Genomic DNA, 18542 nt, shown 5'->3' on the forward strand with positions numbered 1-18542 from the left:
CTTCCAGTTGGTTAGGCTTCTTCTGGGTAGTTTGTTCAGCCCCCCAATGCAGCACAGTAAGTGGCGTGAACTAGCTTTCGTCTGGCAGGAAGACTTGAGATAGTGGTATTTTAACAGAGGTACACAGGACTTTAGGACTTTACAGGTCATCAATAAGTCTGATAAGTTTGTTCAAAGTGCTGTCCCTCTCTGTTAATCTCCTTTACATATAAAGGTGTGGTAGCAAAACGTTAATTTTGTGAAAAACATTTTTTTTAAGTAAAAATGAAAAAGAAAAAAGAATTCTGCTCTCAGCAGGCTTCATAACAGATTTATTTCATCTCCATACTACATGAAAGGGTCTGAGCAATCATTGTCTACTACTGCCAGGCACGTCTTTTCATAACATTTCCACAAACAGTTTGGAGCCATCAGACCAACTAGCAATATGCCTGGTCCTCATGGCTATGATAAATCCAGCCCAGTATCCACTCCACATGGTTATTTTACGATGGTGGGCAGTATGCACAGATTTCTTACCTACTATTAAGTGTTTCAATGGCCCAACCACACCTGGCTCTCCTTTAATGTCCCTTTAAGGTATAGTAATGTGTGAGGCTTTTGGTGGTTCGTAATGCGCAAAATTGCCACGCGCTAACAGGACAAATCTGATTTGCGGTAAAAAAAAAAAACAAAAACAAAAAAAACACTGCAGTGCATCATTTGTGACGCCTATCTGACACAAAGTGGATGAATCTGCATGTAGCTGTGCTATTATTCTAAAATGAAATTTACCAAAAGAGACCGTGATGAACACAGACTTACAACTTTTTTCACAAGCTATCAACAACTTACAAAATGTAAAAGAAAAGCCACAGTAGGTAATAATAAGATAAAGAAAATACATTACGAAAACATATCATTTAAGAAATGTTATGTATATATAGCCTTTACAAATATCCCCCAAAACATAACATATTATATATGTGTGTGTGACAAATTAGAATAAATGCACAAGCCAAGGTTTACAATGTACAAGGGTCAATACAATTGACCAATATGATAAACAGCGAACAAGGATATCCGGTATTCCCGGAAATCCTTTATTTGGCATCAGTGCTATGGCCGAATACATTGCGCTAGCAAGCTTGCTACTTTGACGTTTATGTTTGACAAGGTCTTAATTGATCAACCGGCGTTGTTTTGTACTTGACAGTTTTTGCATGGATTTTGCTCCAGCGTTTTCGTGGCACACATTCAATAACTGAACCAATGCAATGGCTGTCTGGGTTTGAGCTTAATTTCTCATGCTAATAGCTAGCTAGCCATCAAGCTATACAAAAGAAAGGAAACTAGCTAGCCAAGCTAGTTAGCCGATGTTAGATAGGTCCTAGCTATCTAACTACCCATCCGAGAATTGCTTTAGGCATTTTGTTGCCCGAAAACAGGCGGACAATATAGCCAGTAGTATTAGCTTGTTGTCGTTTTCTAAGGGAAATCATCTATCGGGTAATTCCGAGCCTCAATGCCCGAACAAGGCCCGAGAATGAATGGTTTTTCCCTTGGCGAACTATGCTGGCTGTTCTGTTGCCCTCCATGTCCCAGTCGTATAGCGGCTAAGCTGGCATTTCTCCCCCCGGAGCCCACGTATTCCGTGCACACCGATGCTAACGGGACCAGTAGTTTACATTTAACCGAGCGCGCGGACTGGCAGTACTCCCAGCGGGAACTGGATGCTGTCGAGGTGTTTAACACCAGGACCAGTAGGGGTAACCGGGTTGGATGCATGTTCGTACGGTGTGCCCCCAACAGTCGGTACACATTGCTATTTTCCCACGGCAACGCAGTAGACCTGGGCCAGATGTGCAGTTTCTACATCGGCCTTGGGTCCAGGATCAACTGCAATGTATTCTCCTACGATTATTCAGGCTACGGTGTCAGTAGCGGTAAGCCGTCAGAGAAAAACCTATATGCAGACATCGAGGCAGCTTGGCAGGTGCTGAGAAACAAGTGAGTTTGAAACCCGGTGTTCAATTGTGTTGAACTGTGTTCAATTTCTGCAATACATCTGTAATGACATGCACAGCTAGCCTTAAAACGTAAGCATCGACAATGGTGCTGCCTTGAGCTTTGTTCCTATCCTCCTCACGAGGAAGTGTTTCCATGGCAACTGTAGTGTCACGCACCCCTGCATATACTCCCCACACAAGCGCACTGTTTTAATTGAAGAAAAGTTGATTAATACACGGGTCCACCTTTTTATTATTCTTTTATTAGATTTTTAAAATTAAATGTAGCGTTATTGTTTGGAATGCGGACCCTATAACAACATTACTCTCCATTAACACTGTCTGTACATGATTACAAGCTCCAAGTTTGCCATGGTATGAATTTCGGAGATCTTAAACTGTACCTGCAACACTGACCTGTAGTGACTCATCACCTGATGCTCCAAATGCTTATTTCCGTCAATGCAGGAGAGAGAGAGAGAGAGAGAGAGAGAGAGAGAGAGAGAGAGAGAGAGAGAGAGAGAGAGAGAGAGAGAGAGAGAGAGAGAGAGAGAGAGAGAGAGAGAGAGAGAGAGAGAGAGAGAGAGAGAGAGAGAGAGAGAGCTGCTCCAGTTGAGATGATCGTCCATCAGACACTGCATGTGGTAAACTGTGACTGAGGTACTTTGAGTCTGTGTTGCTGTGGTACAACAGAGGTGTTGTTCAGATATGCTTTGCTTAATACGCATTTTAAAACACTTTCAATTAAATCCCGATTCCCACACAAGTTCAAACAAATGGTTAATAACAAATAATAATTGTCCAAAGCTTTGTTTTTCAAACAGAAGTTGGAACAATGTATAGTCGGTCATGTGCTAATCTATAGTAACCAGTTGTTTGCCATCACATGCTGCTTTTATAGATAGTTTTTAAGACTGTCAACCACAATCAGTTGCTTTGAAGCTGTCTACAGTATAATTTGGCAAGACGGAATATATCAAGGTGTTCAAGAAAGGCATTTAACAAATGATTGCCTAGTTTTGAATGTCGCAGCTTACCTGCTTCTTGTGTTATAAGTTATTTAATCTTAGAAACACAAGGTTTGTGTAAAAAAGCAGTTTTTCTTCCGTTTAAAGTAATTGTTTCTCTGACAGTGTGTGATGTGTGAGGGAGTGCTGAAGTGCTGCTGTCCTGATCTGTGCTTCATGTGAAGGTGACTGAGACGTGTATGTCACAGGTCGTGGGAGTCAGGTGGCTGAGTGGGTAGAGCATCGGGCTAGTAATCTGAAGGTTGCCAGTTTGATTCCCGGCAGGTGCACATGACGTTGTGTCCTTGGGCAAGGCACTTCACCCTACTTGCCTCGGGGAGAATGTCCCTGTACTTACTGTAAGTCTCTCTGGATAAGAGCGTCTGCTATAGACAAAAATGTATGTGTAAATGTATGTCACCGTGTTCTTGGAAAGATTTTCTGAGTGTAGCGATCTTGAGAATTTTTTATTTAATATGAACGTACTTGTTTTCTCCCTCACTCCTAATAATAACCTCTCCTACGCCTCTCCAGAAGTCTACCTAATGCATTGTTATACGGTAGGATGTCCTTTCCTTCCGTTTCATTATGAATCTTCCGTTTGATAGATTGTGTAAATGTCACAATGAGAGGGTGTCATAGTGGTTCCTCCCTCCAGGTCATCAAGCATGTAACGTTTCATTATTGTGAGAACCTTCTGGAAGCTGCGCTCTGAGAGGACTGACTGACCAAGTGTGAAAACACCGTTTATCATTTCATTTCTCCTCAGGGGGGCCGAGTGCCTGTGGTTCAGCTTCATGTTTATTCAATATTGTTTTAATTACTTTTGTTGAGAGATCGTTAAGGTAATGCCTAACCACACTGCACAATATACTCTACGCGTCCAACTACCTTAGGGGAAGAGTCTCTTGAATAGCAAATTAATGTTGAGGTATTGATGACATTGATCTCTTGTCAGTGTACACGTAACCCAAGGACGTGAGTATAGGACAGGTGACATTTAAGGTGTATAGCGTCACTGTCCAGGCTTTTTCATAGATTAGACTTTGTTTTTTTCAAAAGAAGTGAAATACTTCACAGAGGAAATGAATTGAGTACATTGTCAAGAAGAACTGTCCTCTGAATTCCTATTTCCCTGACAGATAAATTGTGTCGTGTTTAGGGTAGGAGTGGTGAGGATTCTGCCTGGCAGGTGTTCCTGCCAAGGCCCTACCCAGCATTGCGGGCTATCTAGTGTAGGGAGTAGGGATGGGCATTAGATTAGTGTCTTGATCGTCGAGAGAATTAACGATCGATTTTCGATTAATCATTAACATTTTTATATTAATATACACTATTTATAGGCTATATCAAAATGCAGTGAAAATAGAAAAAACACAACGTGTTTCCGCATTGAGATCTGTATTAGGCCTACAAGAACAGCAACTATTTCTGTAACTCCTAGAAGCGGAGCCAACAGCTAGAAGCCGGTGCTCAAACACAACTGACCCTCGTCCGCCCTAACCAGGGTCGGGTGTACCGTGTACGTTCTTCAAGTGGTAACGCTACATCATTTGAGTCGTGGAGGAGTTGTATTTATACTCAGCTTTGCAGTGTTGGCAGTGAACAAAGTATTTTTTAAGTCAAAATGGTCTCACACTACACTTCGCCGTGACCTCTTCATGTTTACTTTTGAAATACATGGAAACTCGCCGGTAACTGAGTAGGCTTGTGGCGTTATTTTTATATTTTTTTCAAACATTGGCTTCGTTTGGTAAAATGTTTAAATCCTGCCACATAGCGAAATCCATTACATTCCTTCAAGACTCACACTACGCAATGGAACACGCATTAGTTTTATCGATGAACAAATAATGTAATCGACGAAATTCTTAATGATCGATAATCGATCGTTGATTAATTACGCCCATCCGTAGTGGGGAGACAGACGGCTGAGTGGTTAGGGAATCGAACTAGTAATCTGAAGGTTGCCAGATCGATTCATAGCCGTGATTCCTGGCCGTGCCAAATGACGTTGTGTCCTTGGGCAAGGCACTTCACCCTACTTGCTTGGGGGGGAATGTCCCTGTACTTACTGTAAGTCGCTTTGGATAAGAGCGTCTGCTAAATGTAAATGTTGTAGGATCCAGAGGGTTCCATTGGAGGGACGTTGTCCCGCCGTGAATCATGAGCTTTATTTGACATGACTCCTCCAGGAGAATTCCACAGTTCCTTGATTGCTTCTCCTCTGTGGCAGAGGAAATATATTTCTGATCTTTAATTTTAGAAAAATGCTGTTAGTCGAGGGATGCGGAGCGTTCTGTAAGCCTGTGCAGTGGTTTTGTGTGAGGCCTCCTGATTGAAGAGATTACCAGCCTGCAGGTGCAAGCTGTTACAAGAGAGGGGTCAACCAGGGTGTTAATCTATCCAAAGGTACAGCACTGCGGAAATCCCTGATCAGGACAATCAGTCAGTCACAGTCCATCCCAGTCTGCCCGGATACAGGCGATGCCTCTTTATAATCATCAAGGTCTTCCTGTAAAGCGCCAAACCCTTCCCTGCTCGTTGATCTGATTGGTCGACAGACGTGGCAAAAAAAGAATGGTTAAATCAATGGAGTGCTTGTTGGGTCAGACCCAGAAGTGCAGTCTGACAGCTGGAACATCCTCATCCCAGCAGGCTCTTGCACCAGGATGTCTGATGGCTCAGTTTAGCATTTTTCACTTTGCATTTTATCCTTAAGTGACATAGGATTGTATTAGGAATTGTTTTTGTATCTCATACTGGTGGTTCCCAGTTTGCCTCCCAGGGCTCAGGTTACCCTTCCCTTTTTGCTGTCTGTGTTTGCAGGGCTGGACTGACTGTTCAGCTGACTTCCTCGCTGAGCTAGCGGCGTGCACCACTAAGGGTTGTGTGAAAGCAAACGCCACTCATTTAGAGTTCATTCTGGCTCTGGCCCCTGCTGTTGGCTGCGAACATTCAGCTAATTACATTACACTAAATTATTCATTGGCCTAAGCCTTCCAGGCTGAGCTTTATCAATCATACTTAATTAATTTGACCCTCCTCCCTTCCAGTACGCATGCGTGAACACTGAGCCATATCCGTTAGGGGTTTGGGTATTATGAAAGATAATTGAGAGAATTAAAAGTTTTCTGTAATGTCCATTGTTCCGGGGTCTAATCCCTCCCAGCTGTCAGGTCCTGTTAGGCTCATTATCAGATCAATCATCCTCTCGCAGTCATGTTGCTGCCGTCTCCTCAGGCCCTGGCCCTCGCTGCCAGCACAGGGACCAGACGTGACCCTGCCTCGGGGCCTCTGCTGGAGGGCAGAGAAACCTGCTTAACACCCCTGAATGGGCTTTCACTGGGCGTCCTGCTCTGTGCCAGTTGTTTGGAATGACTGAAGTGTTCCAACTTAGTCTTATCACCTGAACTCTGGTGCACCAGGCTTCCTGCTCCTCCACCTGGGCATAGAAGAGAAGGATGGAGGTGCGTTGGAGAAGGGTGTGGAGGTGTGTTTGAGAGCGGGAGGAAGTGTGTAGGAGAGAATGATTGAGGTGAGGGCGGAGGAGGTGTATAGAAGGCTGAGACTGACAGACATTATTAGGTCCAGTAGACCCATATCCAGGAGTGAGGAGAGTGTGGGGGGATGCTCATAACTCGTTAGATGTAGACGCCGTCCACTTTATCACCTAGCGGTGTTTCCCATCAGTCTGGTTAGGTTTGTGAAGAGGACTTGATGTGTCTGGCTGGACATGTTCAAACGGCACACCCCAGGCAACCATCCCCCCCCCCTCGTCCCTTTCTCCCCGAGGCGGCGGAACAGTACCAGCCTGGCCTGGCCCCACATCCTCTTCTGGTCCTTCTGCTCTCTAGTCAGAGATGAAGACCCTCGTTTCTCTTCCTCTGACATGAGCCAGAGCAGAGATCCTCTACCTGAAACACTGCAGCATAACTCCCGTCATTCCTCATGACTTACACGTCCTGATGAAAGCACGCGGGGCTGGCTGGTATGTCTTTGCGTGGTCTCGCTAAATGTCAGCAGAAGTTCAAATGCAGTCATTTGAAGGGAGAGAGCTCGGTGAATACCAGCGGGCGCTGCCCCCTGGTCGCACAGTCTCCATCCCAGGAGACGCTGCTCTGCATGGCAATGGGTCCTCCGTCTCTTTATCTGCACTGATCTGGAAATGCAGTCTGAGCTCCCAGAGAGGCCCCGCCCCCTTCTCCGAGAGGCCCCGCCCCTCCTCACAGAGCTAACCCTGGGGGGTGATACACCAGGGTAGAGGACGAGATGAAGGGCCTGGACTGGAATATTGTATCTATAAAGCTGTCTATATATACATGCATATATACAGAGCCACATACACTGCATGTATATTTCTGTCCATATTTTCTCTTTTATATAGGCCTAGCCCAACATGCAGTATATTTTTCACTTGAATATTGTCTTAAGTATTTATTTTTGTTTTCGGTATTTGTGCAGCTGTAAAAAACTGCACTGTTGGGAAATGTTAGCCTTTTAATTTCATCATCATCATCATTTATTTATTTTTTGCTTAACTTTTTTATAATTTGTATTTTGTGCCTAAGGCTTTCGCACAGTACTGTACATATTCATGAAGTTATTCAATCTATTGTGTTCTATTGTAAGAAAGAATGGATAGGAGCTATTATTAACCCTCTCCTGTGAGGGTTTAGACAAATACTCAGCTTCCAGCTCCCTCCTGAACCTCATAAAACCTGGAGCTTTTCATTTATGACTTGTTAGTTCTGCAGAGTTGAAGAAGTTGGGCGAGGTGGATGGGAGGGCTGTTTGTTGTGAGATTGCAAGGGCATGATCGGTTTCAAGCGTCCCAAATCCGAAGGATTTGGTTCTTTGGGAGGGGGGCGTTCAGTTTCAGGGGGAGCTGGCAGACTCAAGGGAGGGAAGTTTCGTCCAGAAAATATCTGCAAATGTTTATTTTGGCTCCAGGGGACAGTTTCTCCAAACAGACTACTGTATATGGCCTTTATCCCACTAGCCTTCCTCTTTCTAACCATAAAACTCTTTAACGTGCTTTCAATGTCGTCCTCAACCCGCTGGCCTCTCCATGCAGCCGCGGAGAGGCTGTTAACAAGTGGAAGAACTGACCATCCATAGTGTCGCTGCTGGGGCGAGGGAGTCGAAGGCTGACATTTCGTGCTAGCTCCACTTGTTTCCATGGAAGCTAACCAGTGGGTGTTTATACAGGCCAGAACACTGAGTTAGCATGGAAACTCTCTCCCTCTCCCCCCCCTCTCTCTCTCTCTCTCTCTCTCTCTCTCTCTCTCTCTCTCTCTCTCTCTCTCTCTCTCTCTCTCTCTCTCTCTCTCTCTCTCTCTCTCTCTCTCTCTCTCTCTCTCTCTCTCTCTCTCTCTCTCTCTCTCTCTCTCTCTCCCCCCCCCTCTCTCACTCCCCCTCCTTTCCTTGCTCTCGCCCACCCAACTTCCTCTTTCCCTCTCTGTAGCTTTCCGTTTGAATCTTGAATGTTTGGACAAGTGTTTTCACTAAACACTGTTTCCTTTTCTCTTCACTCAGAGAATCTCTCCAGTAAGGAGAAGGCTGCATGGCCCCCGGTTGGGAATACTGTTTTCAGTCACTTCCAAAGACCTTTTAGAATTCCTGTCCTCCTGACAGGAGCTCTCACCAGACCCCATGTCTTCTTCTCCCCCCGAAGCCCCTCCTGGCTGTATAGCCCTGCGCTCCAGCCCTACGCTCCCCCTGCAGGTGGCCAAGCTCTACTGCGGCCTCATCCTGCCCCCCCGGCCCTGCCAGAAAAACCCTGACCGTCTGGACTCTGTGGAGCAGCAGCGAGTGGAATGAAACGGGGCCCAGTCTTGCTGTGTTTCTTGGAGGGGATATTAAAAGGGAAGTGGGCCCGTCCCCCCCCCCCCCAGCCACCCTGCTGACCGGGAGAGACGCCCGCAGCAAGGCCGAGCCACCAGATTTCCTCTGCTGGAAAGCTGAGAGAGCTGGCTCTGGAACTCTGGATCTGGAACTCTGCTAAGAAAACCCTGTGGCTCGTGCCGAAGGGGGGGAGGGAGGGGGGCACACTCACGATTATTCCAATCCCTCCCTCCCTCCCTCAGCTGGTGTGTTTAACACTGGGCTTGAGGGTCCATGGAGGGCCTGGTTACTTGGTTGTTGTTACGTTAGAGATAGTTACTCTTTTAACGGTGCTATGAAGCCTTGATGTACTGCTTATAGTAAGCAGTAAAGAGACGAGAGATCTCTTTCACACACATGCACACACACTACTCCTGTATCCCCAGATCTAACAGTTTAGCTCCCCAGTTCACAGAACCCCTCTTCCCAGCAGGGTGAGCCTAGCTTGGGGAACATGTCATCCCTCCGTCCCCTCCCTCACTGGGGGCTTAGCCGTTATGGCTGCGTCTGGTGAAGTCTCTGCCACTGCCTGGGTCACATAGCTGGTGCGTTTGCATTCTGAGAGAGACCCTGCATACCTGAGACAGTACGTTCATACTGGAGAGGCTGCCAGGAGTGGAGAGAGAGAGGAGAAGGGGGGGTAGAGGTGGGATGAGGGAGAAGTGAAAGAGAGAGGCAGGAGGGAGTCTCTCTGCCTCTCTTCCTTTCTCTTTTTTTCTCTCTCTTTCCTCTCTGTGTTTTATAAGGCAGAACTGATTGAAGAAATCTGTGTAAACTCTGACTGATGTCTGTCAGGCTGCTGTGGAGCGCCTAATAAAAAGGACTTTTATAGTGCTGACCCCCCCCGCCCTCCGCCCTCCTGCAGACCTGAGCAGTGCCTGCAGGCTGCAGCCTAGCGAGAGCTTCTCTCCAGCGCAGGCCAGTCACACTGCGACGGCTTTACAAGCACGTCATATTTTACAAGCCACACAGATTAGCCATGCTTGTGTCGTGTCCTGAGTTTTATAGGTAGGAGTCATATTGGCTGGAAACTGAGGTTTATCTCAGCGTCGCTGAGTTGGCAGTGCTAAGCCTGAACGATCCGCCGATAATGAAGACACATCTCACCATGACAACAGGCTGGATAACTGAGACATGTTTTTGTGATGTAATCAGCTAACCCCCTGCCCCTCTCCTCCCACTCCCTCCCTCCTCTCCTCCTCTCTCCCGCCCCCTCCCTCTCTCCCGCCCCCTCCCTCCCTCCTCTCCTCTCCCCCGCCCCCTCCCTCCCTCCTCTCCCCCGCCCCCTCCCTCCTCTCCCTCCCTCCCTCCCCCAGGTACGGAGTGACTCCTGAGAACATCATCCTGTACGGTCAGAGCATCGGCACGGTGCCCACGGTGGACCTGGCCGCGCGCTACGAGTGCGCCGCTGTCATCCTGCACTCTCCCCTCATGTCCGGCCTCCGCGTCGCCTTCCCCGACACGCGCAAGACCTACTGCTTCGACGCCTTCCCCAGGTGGGTGATGAGGGGTAGGGGGCCTGGCGCCCGGCCCAGGTGGGTGATGAGGGGTAGGGGGGCTGGCCTGGAGCCCGGCCCAGTGGAGGTGTGTTTTCATCTTCTGTGTGAGCTCCAGAGATGGGTAGTGGAGGTGAAATACCGGGCTCTGCCTGGAGCGGAGGGTTTGAGTGGGGGGTTGTGGTGGTGGTGGGGGGAGGGGGGGGTTGTGGTGGTGGTGGGGGGGGGAGGGGGGGGTTGTGGTGGTGGTGGGGGGGGGAGGGGGGGGGAGGGGGGGGTTGTGGTGGTGGGGGGAGGGGGGGGTTGTGGTGGTGGTGGGGGGGGGGAGGGGGGGGTTGTGGTGGTGGTGGTGGTGGTGGGGGGGGGAGGGGGGGGTTGTGGTGGTGGTGGGGGGGGGAGGGGGGGGTTGTGGTGGTGGTGGGGGGAGGGGGGGGTTGTGGTGGTGGTGGGGGGGAGGGGGGGAGGGGGGGGTTGTGGTGGTGGGGGGAGGGGGGGGTTGTGGTGGTGGTGGGGGGGAGGGGGGGGTTGTGGTGGTGGTGGTGGTGGTGGGGGGAGGGGGGGGTTGTGGTGGTGGTGGTGGGGGGTTGCTTGAAGGTTATCTTCTCCCTGCAGGGCTGAGAGTCAGGTGCAGGGATAGTAACTCAGAGGAGAGGGGGAGGCAGGCAGAAGGAGAGGGAGGCAGTGCAGACAGGCTGTTGGGGTAGTTAGTGGACATGGAGAGTTAGAGGGGTCAGGATAGGGTCTTCCCTTGTGATGTATGCTATCTCTCTAAACTGTGGCCCCAGCACCAGCCTGTAACAGGACAGTCCCCTGGTATCTATGGCCCCAGCACAAGCCTAACCCAGCCTAACGGTGTGGATCACCCAGACGTGCTCACTCTTCCCCTGGGCTCTCTGGCTGCTGTCTGGGTCCTGGGTGTTCTGTCACACCGCCGGCTAGGCTAGGGCTGCCATGACTGGATCTTCTGCAATAATGTGTCTGGTCTGTGTGTGTGTGTGTCTCTGGGCCTTATGGTGGTGAGCCTTTATAGGGATTACATGTGAATATCATGACTGTTTGGAGAGGAAGGCAGCAATTATCACCCTCACATCCGGTTTTTCTTTCTCTTTTACCCCTCTCTCTCTCTCTCTCTCTCCCCCCCCTGTGCCGTTTATGATTTCTTTGGTATTGAATGTCTGTTTTCATTTCTTTCATCGCTCCTCTATCGCTCCCTCCCTCCATCCTCTCCTCTGCTTCCAGCTTTCTTTTTCCCTTTTCCTCTCCTGCACGCGTGTGTGTGTGTGTGTGTGTGTGTGGTGACATCACCATCCCTCTCGCAGCCCCAGCCTGGCCTGTAGAGATAAAGTTGAGCAGCTCATCTCCACGGGTTGTCCTCTGTCTCCTTCACCCCCCTCCCTGCGCCTCTGCGATAACCCCCCTGTACCACAGTCCCCCACCCGCTCCCTCTCAGCGCTCGCTTCAGGGGAGAGGGGACCTCTCTTCTTGTTGTCCGTGTGATTTGTCTCCAGATAGATGTGGAGTACTTAGGAGGCCATCTCAGCGGACCTCAGGTGCTAGTCTAAGCAGCTGAACCTCTGCCCTCTCCCAGGGAGCAGGCTGAGAGAGGCTGGAGGGAGAGAGAGGCTGGAGGGAGCAGACTGAGAGAGGCTGGAGGGAGAGAGAAGCTGGAGGGAGCAGGCTGAGAGAGGCTGGGGGAGGGAGAGGCTGGAGGGAGCAGTCTGAGAGAGGCTGGGGGAGAGAGAGGCTGGAGGGAGCAGGCTGAGAGAGGCTGGAGGGAGAGAGAGGCTGGAGGGAGCAGGCTGGGGGAGAGAGAGGCTGGAGGGAGCAGGCTGAGAGAGGCTGGAGGGAGAGAGAGGCTGGAGGCAGCAGGCTGAGAGAGGCTGGGGGAGGGAGAGAGGCTGGAGGGAGCAGACTGAGAGAGGCTGGAGGGAGAGAGAGGCTGGAGGGAGAGAGAGGCTGGAGGGAGAGAGAGGCTGGAGGGAGCAGGCTGAGAGAGGCTGGAGGGAGAGAGAGGCTGGAGGGAGCAGGCTGAGAGAGGCTGGAGGGAGAGAGAGGCTGGAGGAGAGAGAGGCTGGAGGGAGCAGGCTGAGAGAGGCTGGGGAGAGAGAGGCTGGAGGGAGCAGGCTGAGAGAGGCTGGGGGAGAGAGAGGCTGGAGGGAGCAGTCTGAGAGAGGCTGGGAGAGAGAAAGGCTCCAGGGAGCAGGCTGAGAGAGGCTGGAAGAGAGAGGCTGGAGGGAGCAGTCTGAGAGAGGCTGGGAGAGAGAGAGGCTGGAGGGAGCAGTCTGAGAGAGGCTAGGAGAGAGAGAGGCTGGAGGGAGCAGTCTGAGAGAGGCTGGGAGAGAGAGAGGCTCTAGAATGCAGGTGGAGAGGTTGTTAAGTGTGTGGTCTCAACCCCTCTATATCTCTCTCTGTCTGAGTGGCCTTACGACCTCCCTCAGAATGGGGCTGACTAGCCTGGTAAGAGCATATTCTCACCCAGCATGGGCTCTACATTCTAGGATTTTAGGATTCTACAATTTAAAGATTCTATGGAACAATAGTTGGAAGGGACGGGTCATCGGTTGATCATTTTCCGAGGGGGGGGAGAGAGCCTGTAAAGAGAGGAGAGGGGGGTGGGCTGGGAGAGAGACAGGGGGAGAGAGAGGGAGAGAGTCGGAGAGAGAGAGGGAGAGAGAGAGGGAGAGAGAGAGGGAGAGAGAGAGGGAGAGAGAGAGGGAGGGAGAGAGGGAGGGAGAGAGAGAGGGAGAGAGAGAGGGAGAGAGAGAGGGAGAGAGGGAGGGAGAGAGGGAGGGAGAGAGGGAGGGAGGGAGGGAGGGAGGGAGGGAGGGAGGGAGGGAGGGAGGGAGGGAGGGAGAGAGAGGGAGGGAGAGAGGGGGAGATGCATGCCATACTGTTTCTGAACTCTGAGTGAAACCCTGATGAGGGCTGGAGTAATGATGGCCACAGACAGGCTTTCTTCAACGCAGTGGAAATAGAAAAGCATTCTCTTCCCCGCGCGCGTGCGTGCGTGCGTGCGTGTGCTTCATTGAGTGATGTGTAGCTTCTCTCCACTCACTCTTTCTTACTGTTATCTGACCTCTGCCTCTGTCTCTCCCTCCTTCCGTCTGTCTCTCTCTCTCTCTCTCTGTCTCTCTCTCCCTCTTTGTTTCTCTGTCTCTCTCTCTGTCTCTAATGGTGTGTGTGCGCGCAAGCATATGGTTAGTGGCTGCTAGGAGGCTAGAGGTGTGTGTGTGTGCGAGCGTAGTATATGGACACTTAGATTTTGAATGTTTAATGAGTTGTATCTCCATAGGTTAGCAGTCTGCAGTGTTGCATGGGAAGGAATATTAAGCAACAACAGTGAGTGTGTTTTCTCACCCTTAGACAAGGGTCGAGCCAGGACCGGCCCTGGCGACCAACATATCCCCCCTGGCAACCAACATATCCCCCTGGCAACCAAGATATCTCTCTGATAGTTCTCCAATACAGTCCCTCGACTGACACTGTGGTGTGTGCGTGCGTGCCGTGCCGTGTGCCATCAACCTGAACACAGTCTGTCTGAAGCCTGTAAGATAAGAGTCTGCAGAGTAATTAGCCCCTCATTCTCTCCCTGTGCTAATCTGCTAGCTAACCTCCATGTCAACAGCAGCTCTCTGCGTGGTTCTGGGCGGGACACGTGAGTTCATAAGCCTTGTAATCAGTTAGCATGTATGGTAGGCAGTTGCTGGGTAGGTTGTTAGTGTGCATGGTGGTTGATTAGTATATGAATGGTGGGCCATTAATATGCATGGTAGGTAGTTAGATTTGAGTTAGTATGCACAGCGTGTCAGTTCTTCCACTCGACGACACAAGGGCGATCACAAAGTGTGTTTATCGCACTCCAATCAAGCTATTTCCAGTGAATGTGAAATGAAGAGTTCTGTAGTGACACTGTATCATATTTACACACACCCATTTTGTCTCCAGGAAGTTAGTTTGGAGTGTGGCGGTGGCGTAATGTGGCTTGTTTAATGGAGGAGTTCTACCATGCTGGGCTCCCGGGGTCCCTGAGCTCTCTGTCTGTTGCCAGCTAGATATTTCACTAACCTGCAGTCAGACACATTTGTCTTAATGTGGCTTAAACACATGGGCTGTCAGGGGCCTGCCTCCTGGTTGGGGGGCTGGAACATCTCTGCTGCTCTCTCTCTGTCTCTCTCTGTCTCTCTCTGTCTCTCTCTGTCTGTCTCTGTCTCTCTCTGTCTCTCTCCCAGGCTTTTCTCCTTGTTCACTTCTTCTGTTGCTGCTTCTTTCTCTTTGTGTGTCTTTTGTCTTTGCAGTGTGACAGTTGATTCAGCAACCTCCCTCCCTCTCTCTCCTTTTCTATACCTTGACCTTCATATGGTCTAACCCTCTCTCTCTTTCTCTCTCTCAATACCTTGGTAAGGTCTAACCTCTTTCGGGGTTACCATGGTAAGATCTTACTTCTCCCCCTCTCTCTGTGTTGCGGTGGTGATGTCTAACTCCTCCCTCCCTCTCTCTCCCTCTCTCTCTCTCTCTCCAGCATCGACAAGGTGTCGAAGGTGGCGTCGCCTGTCCTGGTGATCCATGGTACGGAGGATGAGGTCATCGACTTCTCCCACGGCTTGGCCATGTACGAGCGTTGCCCTCGCGCTGTCGAACCCCTCTGGGTGGAGGGCGCCGGCCACAACGATATCGAGCTTTACGCTCAGTACCTGGAGAGACTGAAGCAGTTCATCTCCTTCGAGCTCCCCACCTCCTGAAGCTGCTGCAGCTACAGGCTAGGACGGGTCTCAACAGTCTTAAGCGACTCCCTTCTCCTCTCCCCTCCCCCCTCATCTCCCCTTCTCCTCTCCCCTCCCCTCCCCCCTCATCTCCCCTTCATCCGACGGAGGATACCTGGACCACTGGAAACCTGGACCTGCAAGGCCTGTGTCCACGCACCCTTTCATCTGGTGTCGCCGTGGGAATGAAGTTTGGAGGAGAGGAGACCACTTAAGCCTGTTGAGACGCAGCCCAGGCCGATCCAGGCTGGGTCCAGTTGAAGAAGCCGCAAACCCAGGCGCTCATATGTGGACGGTTCCCTCTTTGCCAAGGAGATTGGACCCGCTCAGTATTTGCACTTGCTCTTGAATTTAAACTCACCTTTTTCTCTTTTACACACTCTCTCTGTCTCTGTCTCTCTCTCTCTCTCTCTCTCTCTCTCTCTCTGTCGTTCTTCTATCTCTCATTCCTTGCGCTGGAATGAGAGATAGATGCCTATGGAAACCTCCCTGCGACAATCTGGTTGCAGTCTCTTTCTCTCTGTCTCTCCCTCTCTCTCTTCCTCACCTCCCCCTTCTCTCTCCCAGTGAGAGGCTTTGTGATGCTCATGGTTGATTGACTTTGAATTATTTTATACCTGATGAAGAAAAATCCAATGTTTTGCACCTCAAGTACATGATTGAAGTTTTTTTTTGCTCGTTTTTGTTCAATTTTGATTTCTGTATCTTAAGTTCCCATTCAGGGTAAATGAAACGAATGCATCTTTACGGTGCAGATATTTTCAGGTAATCATTTTCTATGTTCTGATGTACATTTTGTTATTTTTTATTATGGTATTGGCATTCCATTTTTTTCTCTTCAGAGGATGAACATTTCTATTTTGTTGTTCAAGGCCAGTGTGTGTGTGAGGCATGCATGGTAAAAACTCCATTGCCCAGAATGCATCTTGTGATCTCCTATAGCTGTTAACTGGTATTCCTGTAATTTTAACAGTACTCAACCAGGCATCCAATCAAACAGACCTCCCAATATACTGTAAGTGAGTCTGCAAAGCTTGGTGCTTGTTTGATATGCCAGTAGTAGAAAACAAGTAGGGGTTTGATGTGGATGTTCTCGTGTTGCTCTATAAACCGTATGAAGATTGTGTGTGTGTGTGTAGCAACATGGTTTAGTTATGTATCCTTCATTTCACACTACAGAAAGCCTTATGTCTGGAGACATTATTTCACACTAGGTTGGGGAGGTGCTCTCTGCTGCTCGTAGTCAGAGCATGTATCACTGTGAACTCTGGAGCTTCCGGGGGGTGCTGGGGGTGCTACTGCTAACTACTGCTAACTACAGGTACTACACTCCATGCTGTCGCACTACAGCTCTCCTTGAGCCATTTTGTAACTACCTGTCATCTGATTGTGAGCCCCCTCCCCCCTCCCCTGTGAGTCCTTTCTGGTGACCCCCCACTACGCCCCCCCCCCCCCCACTACTCTAACCCCTGACTACCCTGAAACATCCCCTAAAATGACCCCGACTAGCCTGACTCCTGATCCTCAACACGCTTATCCCTGACCTGCACTACCCTAACCCCTTGACTACCCTGACCTCTGACCTCCACTACTCTGACCTCCATTACCCTGTCCCCACTACGCTGGCCCCTGACCCCTCATGTTTTGGACTTGGCTCCCATCTCAGTTCGCTCCAAAGAACTCTGCAGATGTCAAGAACAAGGCTGTTGTGGACGAAACAACCACAGCATGAAAACCAACTGTCCATAACATTGGAGGACTGGAGGAGACTCGCCCCTCTGCTCTCTCCGTCGCGAGTTTCTACTGCAACTTGTGATAAATGTCTGATTGGTCTGTGTGTAACCGTGGTGATGACTGTTTTCGGGTCGTGGTTGGGTGTTGTCATGAAGAGATGGATCTGTAGTCTCTCATCATAGCTTCTGGGACGGCATCATGGATGCACGCCCTTCATCTGTAGTGGTTCTCTTCTCTAGCCTTTTTTTAAAGGACGAAACTAATCTGCTTTAGTCCCATGATTGTTTTGATACTGACATTTTTACAAGACTTTTTCCAGTAAATGTTGATAGATTTCCACTGTCTCTAAAGCTGGTTTGTAAGATAATCATATATAACTCATGTATAGCTCCTCTAAGCATATATAATTAAGTGATTAAGGGGTATTCTAGCCTACTTGACTTCAACACTGGAATCACAGTATGCAAATTTTGAAACAGGAAGTGGGGCAAACAGGAAGTGGTTGTAGAGGTGTTGGTCCTACACTTGAGTACGGCAGACTGGATAAATAAGCCTTATATGTGCCGTGGGACAGATTAATGTCATTCATGTTGACTTTGTTGCTGGAAGGTAACTGGATGTTTTAATATTATGAAATAAAGGATGCATGGATTACCTAGTCTCTGTCTCCGTAGAGTCTTAGTGATTTAGCAAAGTAATTGTGTGCGTCCACACGAAGTACAATGGAGTATGTCTTCCGAAACTTGAAAGTCCAGTGGCCGGTTGCACAAAACACCTGAAGTCAGAGATGGGAAGTAACGAATTGCAAATACTTAATGTACTTTTGAAAAGTAGGCTACATTCAAGGTACCTTTTGAAAGGTTGGAAAAAGTTTCAGAAGATTGAAAAAAAAAACACGTAGCCTAATTGTGTGGCGTCCATGATTTTAAAAACAAAACAATTTAAGGTTGAAAAGTTGTGAAAAATGTTTAGTAAGGTTGAAGAAATATTTTCTAAAAATACATTTACAGAATAACCAATTTGTTCCGTTTACGCATCCCGCGGTGTGTTTTTCGGAGTAAGATTAATTAATTTGGCATGTTATGCAGCAGCTGTGTCTCAGATCACACAGCTGCATGGCTACATCATCCAGCCTGAAGTGGAGCTTGTCACACACGGCGGTCTGGCCGTGCCCGGTGAACTGCGGTGTTCTCTAACGACCCAGAGGAGGAGAGAGCTGTTTACTGTCCCCTTGGGCCAGGGTGAGGGAAGAACAAAGTTTCGACAGGTATAACTGGCTGCTAGGCCAAAACTAAATTACGTATTTTATGAGCCCCGTGTTTGCAACTCTACATGATCAAACCAAACTCTGTTAATGGTTGGAACATCATCTTAATCCGTGCTGATTTGGTTAACATTTTACGCACGTTACGACCAATTAGGCCTACAGTTTTCATTTGTAATTTTAAACATGTGGCCCGTTCTTTAGCTCCACTGTACTATAGTTGAGATTTGTTGCACCGTGCCCGGTATGCTATCGTAGATAGGGCCACTTTGCTGTGTTCCTGGCACAGACAGTTCCTTGATTCTGAATGACCACCAACATGTTAGAACTAAGCCTTTCTGATTCTTGGTTGTCTGCTGTTTTATGTCGTTTTGGATAAAAGCATCTGCTAAATTAATACATTAAAT

At 49.0% G+C, this 18542-nt stretch overlaps 1 protein-coding gene across 1 annotated transcript; it reads left to right on the forward strand.

The window, feature by feature from the left end:
• Positions 1-1064: 1064 nt before the first annotated feature.
• Positions 1065-17530, forward strand: abhd17c (abhydrolase domain containing 17C, depalmitoylase). Its single transcript, XM_084682939.1, has 3 exons — positions 1065-1989; positions 10198-10377; positions 14897-17530. Exons 1-3 carry the CDS (start codon positions 1505-1507, stop codon positions 15114-15116), a joined length of 885 nt encoding a protein of 294 aa, XP_084539065.1. The 5' UTR covers positions 1065-1504; the 3' UTR covers positions 15117-17530.
• The last annotated feature ends 1012 nt before the right edge of the window (positions 17531-18542 follow it).

This window comes from Hypomesus nipponensis, chromosome 19 (assembly GCF_054491055.1).
Source record: "Hypomesus nipponensis isolate SF chromosome 19, ASM5449105v1, whole genome shotgun sequence".
Taxonomy (NCBI): Eukaryota; Metazoa; Chordata; class Actinopteri; order Osmeriformes; family Osmeridae; genus Hypomesus; species Hypomesus nipponensis.